At 37.5% G+C, this 12,500-nt stretch overlaps 3 protein-coding genes across 4 annotated transcripts; 2 read left to right on the forward strand and 1 right to left on the reverse strand.

The window, feature by feature from the left end:
- Window positions 1-448: 448 nt before the first annotated feature.
- LOC124640103 (signal recognition particle 54 kDa protein) lies at window positions 449-4,023 on the reverse strand. The gene is made up of 7 exons (XM_047177745.1): window positions 3,671-4,023; window positions 3,410-3,586; window positions 2,814-3,043; window positions 2,286-2,436; window positions 1,852-2,000; window positions 1,062-1,323; window positions 449-989 (listed from the first exon to the last, which is right to left on the reverse strand). The coding sequence occupies exons 1-7, from the start codon at window positions 3,746-3,748 to the stop codon at window positions 531-533; spliced, it is 1,506 nt and encodes a 501-aa protein (XP_047033701.1). The 5' UTR covers window positions 3,749-4,023; the 3' UTR covers window positions 449-530.
- Window positions 4,024-4,366: 343 nt separating this feature from the next.
- On the forward strand, window positions 4,367-7,050 carry LOC124640104 (26S proteasome regulatory subunit 4). The gene is made up of 9 exons (XM_047177746.1): window positions 4,367-4,522; window positions 4,613-4,900; window positions 5,150-5,320; window positions 5,529-5,657; window positions 5,800-5,985; window positions 6,099-6,199; window positions 6,283-6,379; window positions 6,538-6,747; window positions 6,834-7,050. The coding sequence occupies exons 1-9, from the start codon at window positions 4,520-4,522 to the stop codon at window positions 6,966-6,968; spliced, it is 1,320 nt and encodes a 439-aa protein (XP_047033702.1). The 5' UTR covers window positions 4,367-4,519; the 3' UTR covers window positions 6,969-7,050.
- Window positions 7,051-7,687: 637 nt separating this feature from the next.
- Window positions 7,688-12,172, forward strand: LOC124639932 (presenilin homolog). Of its 2 annotated transcripts, none has more exons than XM_047177443.1 (9): window positions 7,688-7,996; window positions 8,433-8,653; window positions 8,921-9,130; window positions 9,339-9,559; window positions 9,658-9,756; window positions 9,934-10,056; window positions 10,843-11,022; window positions 11,397-11,509; window positions 11,670-12,172. In XM_047177443.1, the coding sequence occupies exons 1-9, from the start codon at window positions 7,847-7,849 to the stop codon at window positions 11,823-11,825; spliced, it is 1,473 nt and encodes a 490-aa protein (XP_047033399.1). In that variant the 5' UTR covers window positions 7,688-7,846; the 3' UTR covers window positions 11,826-12,172. The 2 variants fall into 2 exon arrangements, with proteins under 2 accessions (XP_047033399.1, XP_047033400.1); XM_047177444.1 differs by having other exon boundaries at window positions 9,934-10,020.
- Window positions 12,173-12,500: the final 328 nt, after the last annotated feature.

A 12,500-nucleotide genomic window follows, 5' to 3' on the forward strand; every position in this document is an offset into this window, starting at 1 on the left:
GAAATTAAGCACAGGCTTAATTTTTCCGGGGTGTTGTCATGGATGTATTAGCATGATGCAATTCTGCTGTAGAGATGCCATGCTGAATAGAGCGATCGGTAAACTGTGTATTGATCAGACCATACATGGTTTGTTTGTTTGCTTGAACGTGCTAATCTAGGAAACTAGAGGTCCCCCAAAAAAAAAAATATTTTAATGTTAGATACCTCATTTACTGAGGAAGGCATCTAGAACTTATACTAAGCGCTGCGAAGTAAAAGTTATTTTAATGCAAAGTATTATTAAAATCAGGACAGTAGTTTTTGCGTGAGATATGAACAAACGCCCAAACTCGTTATTATAATATTAAGAAGGATAGGTTTATAGCTCTTAAAAATCTTCTCTAGTACTACTACTAATAGTATAGACTAGCTAGATAACACACGTGAACTTAAATAAAATGACAATGTAGGTGTCCACCTTTATTGGTTAAAATACAGTTCAATAATTACAAACATGAAAGTTGACTTATGGGGAAACTAAACTTGGTGTCATTTGCCACCCATTAAACTATTCATGCCACTTGAGCCCTGCTGCAACTGTCTCATCATGTTGTGAAGTCCAGTCATGCCTCCCATCTGCTGTAAGATGCGTGGATCCATCATCTTTGCCATTTGTTGGTTTAATTTAACCATTTGAGTTTGGTTTACATTCTTTGCCATGTCACCTCCCTTGAATAATCCCTTGATACCTCCCATCTTTTTCACAACAGCTGCAAACTTGGTGTACTGGGCAATTAAATCCTTAACATCCCTTTCCGTGACGCCGGCGCCTTGTGCTACTCGCGTGATTCTAGTGGGTTGTTTTGAAAAAAGTTTGGCGCCATCGCGATGATCCAATTCACCTTCGTTCATGGAGTCCATTATAGTCATAAGCCGTTTTAGCTTCGCCATAGATTCTTGTTCACTACCTTTTGACATTAGATCTTGAGAAAAACCAGGAATCATACCCTGTAAAAGAACACCTGTTAATAACTGCCATTTCGTGAAAAAGTTTTAATAAAATCCTGAATAATTGCATACCATGATCTGAGAAAAAGGTCCCATTTTCATAATGTTTTGGAATTGTTCATACATGGCACGCAATGTGAACTGGCCATGTTTAAGTTTTTCTAATAATTCATCATTATCATCAAGTTTGAGCTCATTCACTTTGTCCAGAAGTCCCTCAATATCACCCATACCCAACAATTTGTTGATGAAGGGTTTTGTTTTGAATGGTTCCAAGTCATCAATATGTTCTCCAGTACCTATAAATATAATAGGACTTTGTGTTGCAGCAACCCTGAAAAAAGAATACATTGTTTACCTAAGCAGTGTTTGATATTTTAAAGACCACAAAATCAAATCGCAAATATTCATATGGCCAAAATACACACATAAGTAACTCAGTAGGCAGGTACTGCTTTATGTAATCTACTGACTACTAATTCATATTCAAACCGATTGCATACTTGTTTAACTAGAGTATTCTTTACTTGCCGTCAGGTAACTGACTTCCAATAAAATACTTTAGTTACCAAGTAGCAATAAGTAAATATGTAGTACTAGCTTCCGCCAGCGGCTTCGCCCGCGTGGTGTGCTGATAAAAAGTAGTCTATGTGTTAATCCAGGGTATCACCTATCTACATTCCAAATTTCAATCAAATCGGTCCAGCTGTTTTTGAGTGATTGAATAACAAACATACATCCATACATTCTCACAAACTTTCACATTTATAATATAAGTAGGAATGTATATAAAAGGTGGGCTATGTTATGGCTATGAAAATCACAAACTTAATTTTGATGCAGTCCAGTCAAAAATACTTACGCTGACAATGCACCACCACCCTTAGCATGGCCATCTAACTTTGTGATGATGACTGAACCAATGTCCACCTTATCCTTAAAGGCTCGAGCTTGGGCCTCACAAGCCTGACCAATTGTAGCGTCCATTACGAATATAATGTTATCTGGTTTCTGTGAACGAAGAATGTAAAATACTGAAAAAAGCTAACTTTGACTAAATATCTTTTAATATTAATGTAACAATTCTAATTTTATTTAGACACTGTCTGGCTCCATAAATGTTTGAGGAATTCTGAAAGATTCATTTTGAACTTTCTATGTTTTCAGAGTTCTTACTGCAATATTTATAAATCCTTTTTTCATACAACTTTTTCTGTTTCATTTTGAGACCTTAAGTTTACAATAAGAAGAATCTAAATCATATGTTTGCAACAAAAAAAATATTAATAAACTCACAATAGCATTAGCAACAGCCAACATCTCCTCGAACAATGACTCTTCTTGTTTGTGTCTTCCACTGGTATCCACAATAATCATTTCAAAACCTTCCTTTTTGAACATTTCCACGCCAGTGGTTGCTATCACCACCGGGTCTACTTCTGTGTAGCTGTAAACAAAATTGGTGGCAATGTCAAAATGGTGCAAGTTATTTTACTTCTCTCCTTAAATTAATTAGGTTTCCAAAATTGGTTACGAGTGAGATGCTAATGCATTTTTGGATATTACTTGGAAACAAAATTGATTCTTATTGGAATATTCTTGATTTTAAATGTATTTATTTATATATTGGACTTCCAAAAAACACAGCGCAATCTTAAAACTAAGACATAGCTTAATCTGGCATGTGTATTCCTTTAATTACAGGAGACACATCATGCATACAATTATTTTCAAGTAGATATATATACAAATACTTTCATTTATCAACGTGCATAAAAGAGTGTGTTAACTAATTTGCGAATAAATAAATAGGTGAATACAAACCTTCCGTAGAAAGGTATCCTGGCTTTGGTACAATTCTGTTTGACCTGATCGTAAGCACCAGCTCTGAATGTGTCAGCGCACACAAGACATGACTTCCAGTTCTTTCTCAAGTAGTGATACGCCAGCTTTGTACAAGTTGTGGTCTTGCCTGAACCCTGCAGGCCTACAAACATGACAATGTTGGGTTTGCCTTTAATTGGTTGGTACGGTTTCACTCCTGGATCTACTAGCTGAAATATTTACAAAATTGATTTAACAATGTATGCATGTATAGGTGAACAGGTTGTTAAAGCATTCTTTGATTGATTTGATTTTACAATAATAACTGATTGCATGGCAATGGAAATATAGTAGCCAAAATATGGGGATTTCTATTAGTAAAAGTTCCAAATTGTTTTACAGATTTAATGACTACCTCTCTACTCACAACTCACAACTTTTTATAATATTATTTTATGTATTTTCCAAGAGAAAAACAAGCATATTTTATAATTCAGAAGTCTATTATGAGATTTTTTATATATTTTCATGGACATTCATTCATTCAGCCACTAGATGAACTTCAATAAGTTTTAATAGGAATGTAGGTTCTATACCTTTACTAGTTCTTTAAATACAGCTGACTGTATCATCCGACGCTTGTTAAGCCCACCAGCCATCTCATCAAAGTCAATGACTGCCCGAACATTCTCTCGGAGATTCTTCACTAAACGAATGTTCACATCAGCTTCCAAGAGAGCGGCGCATATTTGTTTCAGCATAGAGTTTAACACCTGCAAGTACCATCAATTCCTATCATCCAAATATCTCTACAATGACCAGCATTGAATAACATTAATAAATTATAATTAACGCACATCTTCGTTGATGATGGTTGCTCTGCTTAAAGACTGCAAAGCAGTTGTTATTTTTCGACCTAAATCTGCTAAAACCATCTTGAAAATCCGATAAAGAAGGGTAAAAAGTACACAATATTGCCAAATTTATATTGGCATCAGCTGTTATAGAATTTGATTGTTTTTATAAAAAATGGACACTCAAAATTATACACTTCGGATACATTTTAAGACAACATTATTTATTAATCTAATGTAAAACTTTATGTCTCAATTGATTTATTTTAAATTCACAACACCACTCGTGAGTTTTCTAATAGTCCATTTCACAAAAACCATACACTGACATGAGGCGTACACGACGAGCAGACACGTCAAAAATGCACAGAGGGCACGTTTAGTTATTCGCCAGATTGAAACTACGAATATTATCTTGTTCAAAACAAAATAAAAATGTCGTTGAATATGTGTTTATGCAAGTCTTATAAATTAATTATTTTATTCCGTAAGGTTGTTCCTAAACTTAAAATAACATTGCGCTATTTTACAATAACAACAATAATGTAGTAAAGTCACTAAAATTACTGCGCAATCTTCCACACACAGGCAGTAAAAATAAAGCACTATTCGTGGGTTTTGCGCAATTTAATTGATCATCTAGGTAGGGTCTTACAACTAATTTAGTTGTTCAGTTGAAGAAGCGAGAATACCTCACTAAAATAGCAAACCAACATCGTTCAATCAATTTTATTATCTGTGGTTGACTGAAATTCCGCTTTGTAATCATCTCCCGTTTGTAAAGTCATCGATTTGGTTCACTATAGTTAAAATATTTTACTTTATTTAATTGGAATCATATAGAAACATAATATGGTAACAAACTTTGTTTAACACTAATCATGTACTTTTCGTCAGTGTACGATTTTGTTTCAAAAGTGTTCTGTAAACCAATTTTTTTATTAGGGTCAAAACCAATCAGGCGGAGGAAGCGGTGGAGACAAAAAAGATGACAAGGATAAGAAGAAGAAGTACGAACCTCCAATCCCAACCAGAGTAGGTAAGAAGAAGCGTAAGGCTAAGGGACCCGATGCGGCACTGAAACTGCCTCAAGTGACACCACACACTCGGTGCAGGTTGAAGCTATTAAAATTAGAGAGGATCAAGGATTATCTCCTCATGGAGGAGGAATTCATCCGCAATCAGGAAAGACTGAAGCCGCAGGAGGAGAAAATCGAAGAAGAAAGGTCGAAGGTAAGATACTTATTGTTCAGGTTACACAATGGAATGAGTTTACATTTGACTTTACATTGAAATCAGACAATTGACTAGAAAAAGTTGTATGTAGCTGTCACCGACAAAACTACATGAAGCCACCCTCTGTTTATAAATTGTCAAAGAAAGCAATCCATATTTTGAAACTAATATACAATAATGTACAAACATTGTTGTTTATTGAACAATGGTCAGCAATATATATTTTTCTTTTGTTGCCCCCATCAGGTTGATGACCTAAGAGGGACACCAATGTCTGTGGGCAACCTGGAAGAGATTATAGATGACAACCATGCTATAGTATCTACATCAGTGGGTAGTGAGCACTATGTCAGCATCCTTTCCTTTGTAGACAAGGATCAGCTGGAGCCAGGCTGCTCTGTGCTTCTCAACCATAAGGTAAATATTTGTTTAATACAGTTTCTTAACAAGAAGCTACTTGTTTGACATAAACTTCACAAAATTGTAGTCAGAAAATGCACAGTAGGAGCTACTGTGCATTTTCTGACCAAGACTAACTAAAATACCTACTGTTTACTGTTTTAAGTAGGTATCATAAGTAATTCGTAAATGTCTATGAAAATATTTCAAATGTGTTGAATTTTAGGTCCATGCTGTAGTAGGAGTGTTGGGTGATGATACTGATCCCATGGTGTCTGTCATGAAGCTAGAGAAGGCTCCACAAGAAACCTATGCTGATATTGGAGGACTTGATACCCAGATACAGGAAATTAAGGTAGAAATTACATAAAAAATTACTTTGATAAAAAAGCCCAACTAGGTACTGTAATTATTTTCCTGTAAAATGGAAGACTCTTAACCAAAAACATTTTTTCCACGAGCTAGTTCCTCATTTATAAATTTAAATATTATTTTAGGAATCTGTAGAGCTGCCACTTACTCATCCAGAATATTATGAAGAGATGGGTATCAAACCTCCAAAAGGTGTAATCCTCTATGGTCCACCGGGAACAGGCAAGACCCTGTTAGCTAAAGCTGTTGCCAACCAGACATCTGCAACTTTCTTGCGAGTTGTAGGCTCAGAACTCATTCAGAAGTATTTGGTATGTATCAAACCGTCCTATTATAACTAGAAACTTTCTACTCAAACAATATTGTCTTATGTTACCACAGAGTTCTGCTTTTTTTAACTAAAATGGATTTATTCTGTTTACAGGGAGATGGGCCTAAGCTTGTTCGTGAATTATTTAGAGTAGCTGAAGAACATGCACCTTCAATTGTTTTCATTGATGAGATAGATGCTGTTGGTACAAAACGGTAAAAAACTTTTTTTCCTTATTAAATATGTGACATCTTTACTCATTTGCTTGTTTAATTAACTTGATAAAAATATTCAACAGTTATGACTCGAATTCTGGTGGTGAGAGGGAAATCCAAAGAACCATGTTGGAGTTGCTCAACCAACTTGATGGATTTGATTCACGAGGAGATGTGAAGGTATGTACTTCTACATTGCAATTACAGTACAGTGGTGGGTGGTAATCTATGTAACTGATACCTTTAAACTCACTGCATATTCCAAGCCACAACTCAATGTTTGGTACAAACAACCTTTTGGCATTGGTGCAGGAGTGAACAATGATATTTATTTGCAGGTTATCATGGCCACAAATCGCATAGAAACATTAGACCCAGCTCTGATTCGCCCTGGTCGTATAGACAGGAAGATTGAGTTTCCATTGCCTGATGAGAAGACCAAGAGAAGAATCTTTACCATTCACACTTCAAGAATGACATTAGCTGATGATGTCAACTTGTCAGAACTTATCATGTCCAAAGATGATCTCTCTGGTGCTGATATTAAGGTATACACTTTGGATTCATCTTTTATAAGTTAAGTGCCAACCATTTAAGCAGCTACATTTTCTTATTGTAATTTTATTGTTTTTAGGCAATTTGTACCGAAGCCGGTTTGATGGCATTGCGAGAACGCCGCATGAAAGTCACTAATGAAGATTTCAAGAAGTCCAAGGAGAGTGTGTTATACCGCAAGAAGGAAGGCACCCCTGAGGGACTTTATTTGTAAACAGTTTCCATAGTTGTTTATTGAATATTATTTTACATCTGTGTCTTTATATTTTCCGCGTAATTAAATATTATTAACTAATCGCCGTTCTTCTATTATTTTAACCAACCACTGAATTGTAATCTTGTAAGGACTAAGTACAGTTTCTCTTTGTGAACATAAATTATGAAGTAATAAAGGAAACGAGAGAGGTATTGTTAGAATACCTTGCTTACCTCAGAATGAAAAAAAATATTCGTTCGTGTGTGCATGGGTATTAGGGTCAATTCACACTGAAAGAGCAGCGGCCGTAAGAGCACGGAAAATGTAAGAGCGCGGCGCGGTGCGGCGCCGCGCGGCGCCGCGCGGCCCGCCGCGCTCGCGCTCAATCCCTTGCAATTACGGCCGCTGCCGGCCGCTGCTCTTTCAGTGTGAATTGACCCTTAGTTCCCCTTTCACGCAAAACTACTGAATGAAGGTGGAACTTAGCAGATGAATAACATGAGCTTCTTTTTATCTAGGACCTGCCTCGGCCCTCGGGAAGCGGGTGGAAGAAATCCTTGGTGGAAACGAAATATTTATAATCCAAAAATCTCCAAACAATTCGATTCGTTGTTTAATATATGTTGATAACAGTTCCTCAACAACTTGGTCAGGAACACTTTCATTGAGTTGTTATCCATTATCAACCTACGCGCTTCAGGTTTTCTTAGTCACATATTTTAATCTGTGGTCGCTTATTTAGTCTGTGTTCACGGTTCATGACGCGTAGGACATTCGACGTTTGTTTGGACGATTGAGTTTGCGAAAAAGCTTTTGGTTTACTCGTATGTAAAGCGGCCTGTGATAATTTAACAATCGTAGTTACACATAATGATTGAGACGCAAAGAATACTTGAATGAGTGACACCGGCAGCGAATCTGAGGAGGCGACAGAGCACACCGCACTCATGGACGGCCACATCGCTGAAGCCCGCCCCGATCGGGTGATTGCAGAACGTATAGCGAAAAAGCGAAAGACTAAAACTGAAAATCAACGGTCTTATGGTGTAAGTATTGAAACCAAAAGTTGTGTACACAATAGTATTAATGAAGTAACGCTTTTGTTCTGTAGGCAGATGAGCAAACAGGCAATGACTCAACCACCAACATCAACACCATTATCTTTTGGAAACTGCCTACCTCTCGAGTTATTGGTTGACAAATTTTACTACTATTTTTATTGACATGCTAAAAACATTGAAAGAAATTTATTCTGAAAGATTACATTAAATACCTTGTAACAGTTGTAATCAATCAAATTGATATCCTGTCGCTGTCGCTATGCCATGCGAACCGTTTGTTGGATCACTATGGCTCCACAGTATTTAGTTTATTCTAATTAAAGTAATAAAGTAGATTCACTAGTAAATTCACTTCATCACTAATGAGTATCAAAGTCAAACCGGAAACAAATGTGACATTTAATTGTTATTCTCCTTTCAGAGTGTTGAAGGCATTTCTGGTGGTGGATCAGGGGCAGCCAGCAGCTCGGCCAACAACCCCCCACCACCGCCACCCCCTGCTGAGCCACAGTTAGAGGAGCTGGAACTAAAATATGGAGCCCGCCATGTCATCAAATTGTTTGTGCCCGTCACTCTGTGCATGCTCGTTGTTGTTGCGACAATATCCTCAATCAATTTCTATTCAGTCAAAGATGTTTATTTGTAAGTATATTAATCCTATTATGCATTATACATTGCTAAACATAAAATAAAGGTCTCCCTAAACTACACTCTCAGCACTGTAACTTTAGTTTTGCATAGATGAAGAAACCTAGAAAATGACCTAAAATACTTTTGACCTTAAATATTATTTTTTTCTTTACCACCCTAAACACAACATAAACGAAGGTTGAGTAGGCAAAACAAACCATGTTGATCATTCTCTTTGATTATTCTTCTACTGATTGTAATGTCAATTGTTCTTTTCAGAGCATATACACCCTTTCATGAGGAGAGTCCATATGCAGTGACAAAAGTATGGAATGCTTTGGCCAACTCACTGATCCTACTGAGTGTCATCGCCTTGATGACAGTATTGCTCATAGTATTGTACAAGAAGAGATGCTACAAAATTATTCACGGATGGCTCATCCTGTCATCACTCATGCTGCTGTTCTTGTTCTCATATTTATATATCGAGTAAGTATAACTCTCCAAACATTTACTAAGAACTCCAGTTTCATTTAAGAGATTCTCTAACAATTTACAAGCAAATACATTGTTTTCCTTATTGATGAGTTTTATCCTTCAATTAAAGTAACAACAAAGGAAGAATAGAACCACTTAAAATAATACATGACAAATATCCTTGTCCCGCAAAATACTTATTCACCTTTTGTTATCTTAGGGAAGCATTGAGAGCATACAACATACCAATGGACTACATAACTCTGGTGTTTGGGATGTGGAACTTTGGTGTGGTGGGCATGATTGTGATCCACTGGAAGGGCCCGCTGCGGCTGCAGCAAGCGTACCTGATCTTCATTGCGGCGCTGATGGCACTTGTCTTCATCAAGTACCTGCCTGAGTGGACCACGTGGGCTGTTCTAGCTGTTATATCTATCTGGGGTAAGCAGGCCACTACAACAATCCTCTAGAACTGACCCACCAAGCATGTAATGTTTAAACCTAATTTCATAACTGTAATTTCTTACATGGTGTTTCAGATTTGATAGCAGTATTAACGCCAAAAGGTCCACTACGAATACTCGTAGAAACAGCACAAGAACGAAACGAACCTATATTCCCAGCTTTAATTTATTCATGTGAGTATTGATTACGTTTCTGTTTAAATATTTACGAATGTTTGCTAGGTCAGACGTCTTTGTGACGCTAAATGAATATTACCATTCCACTTGATTGGGCATTTAGCTATGCATTTCCACCTTATATTTCTTGTTGTGGCACATGGTATATAATAATGTTGTGTTGTATGTTTCCAGCGACTGTGATGTACTGCCTCGCGGCGACGACAACTAGCGGCGGTGGGGGCGCGGGCGCGGAGGACGAGGCGGCCGACACGCGGCCAGGTGAGCCGCGCGAGCTGCGCCCTCTGCATCCGCACGGTCCGTCTTTCTTCCCACTCTCTTTATTCAGTGCCGGATTAACCAAATAATAATGACAAAAGTAATCATTGCTAAAAGCTTCGCTAGAAGCGAATATCGGGTGATCTTTTACTAAAAAGATTATCATGTTGATCTTAACATTTTCTGTTGATTCTAACTTCCTGTGCGCCTGCTTAATCCGGCACTGCCTATTCCAAAACAAGAGTGCTATAACTGCATGCTTTCTAAACTGCTCAAGCATATAGGTCCAGCATGTATGAAAAAATTAAATATCTTGCATGACTGTAACACTTCATTTGTAATATTGTTCTATATTCATTAACCAAAAGTGAAACTTTCGCTATTACTTTTCCAATGCTTAGTTTTCTTCCTTTTTTATGAACTATATACAACAACCAGGTAGCTGAAATTTTCTTTTTTTCCACAGTGAGTTGCACCATTTGGCTATAACGATAATCGAAACGTTTTCGGTTCGCGTTTATGTTACACTATTGTTATAGTGAAATGTTGCAACTCACCAATAATATTTGTTTTGTCGTGTGTAAAGTGCATCGGAGAGCACGTATATGTTAATCCTGTGCCTGATCTCTCTCCAGTCGTGTCATTATGTTCCCATCGGACTATGAGATTGAAGGAATAGAGAGTGCACTTGTGTCTGCGCAAATGCTTGAGCACTGTAATATGTTCTGCGCAGTTCACTGATCTCTTTATATGAAAAGAGGCGCCGTAGCAGACAGTCGGCTAGGATACCCTCGGAATTAGGTGACATCCGCTTGTTGTACTCAGGCGGCGGTAGCGGCGAGGGCGGCGACGCGGCCGGGTTCGACGCGGCGTGGCGCGCGCGGGCGACGGCGCAGCGCCGCATGCGCGTGGACGCGCTGCCCGCGCCCGGCGCCGCGCAGCCCGCGCGCTACAGCACGCGGCTGCAGCCCAGCGCCGCCTCCAACACTCTTGAGGAGGAAGAAAGTCAGTACCTGTTCCGCGCGGTTTCAACCGCGTCCTGGGAAGTTTTCCCGTACCCGGATAAAACATAATACATCTTCAGCACAGATAGTGTAGCTTACTAACAGTGACAGAATTTATTATTCAAATCGGTTTAGTAGTTCCGGGGCCAATTCGATTCAAACAAACAAACAATCAAATATTTGCTCTTTTACATATTTGTATAGAAAGTATAAGTTTCGTAAGTCACGTGTATAAGACCTTTGCCGTAAAACCGTGTATAAAAAAAGAAATGCATATTCAACTAATGCAATGGCTTTCAGATTTTCTGAAAGATGGTGTCAATCATGAGATTTGAGGTATTTGTACTTATAATTATGTTTTCTTGATTATTTTAGAGGGTGTGAAGCTCGGACTGGGTGACTTCATATTCTACAGCGTGCTGGTCGGCAAGGCCAGCTCCTACGGCGACTGGAATACTACACTCGCGTGTTTTGTAGCCATATTAATTGTAAGTATTTCTTACAAACATTATACTATTTTAGTAGGTAACAATAATTGGTCGAAAGTAAAATAAAGCCAATATGAATTTACGAGTATCATATCAGTGATAATGGCTATCTTCATGGAAATGATTAAGTATTAACTTGTTCCATTTGTTTTGTCGACAGGGTTTGTGCCTCACACTACTTCTACTAGCGATACTCAAGAAAGCGTTGCCGGCGCTCCCCATCTCAATAACGTTCGGCTTGATATTCTACTTCGCCACGAGATGCGTCGTCAAACCGTTTGCAGACGCGCTGGCGGCCGAGCAAGTGTTTATTTAGCAACCGGCTTCTTTCTCCTACGTAGATAGACTTGTTCATATACAATAGATGTATGGTTAAATAATACACGCTGTTGAAGTTTGCCTTTCATACAACTTACTATGTTTTAACTAATTACTGTAGGGCTCAAATGCCAAACTTTTATTACAAAGATTTATGAGGAGGATCGACGATACAGGTACGAAAATTGTGGCGTTCAAGTTAAAATGATAAGTGTAGAAATTAGGAGATAGCGCGGAAAAGTGAATTGAATATTTAATGCAATAAATTGAGTAAGACACCAATAGTGTTAATAATTCCTTTGTACATAGTAATATTTATTGAAAATAAAAAGTATTATGAATATAGTATGTAATATTGTATTACCCCATTTCTGATCTCTCTTCTAGATCCTCAAAAATGACTTGTTATATATGACACCGCCAGTCGCAGAGTTACTAACATATTAGGTTTAGTAATTGACTAAAATACATTTAACATTCCAATATTATTTAAGTTTATAATTTGTACTAATAGAAATGCTCTCTTACATTGTAAATCATTTACGTGAAATCTTTGCAGAATGGAGTTAGATATACTCCATACCCTATTCTATACATAATCTTTTGATGTAAACATATAATTCATAATATTTTCCTTAAAAAAAAGTAAACTAAATTAAATCATTAATGTTGT

Source organism: Helicoverpa zea, chromosome 20 (assembly GCF_022581195.2).
Source record: "Helicoverpa zea isolate HzStark_Cry1AcR chromosome 20, ilHelZeax1.1, whole genome shotgun sequence".
Taxonomy (NCBI): Eukaryota; Metazoa; Arthropoda; class Insecta; order Lepidoptera; family Noctuidae; genus Helicoverpa; species Helicoverpa zea.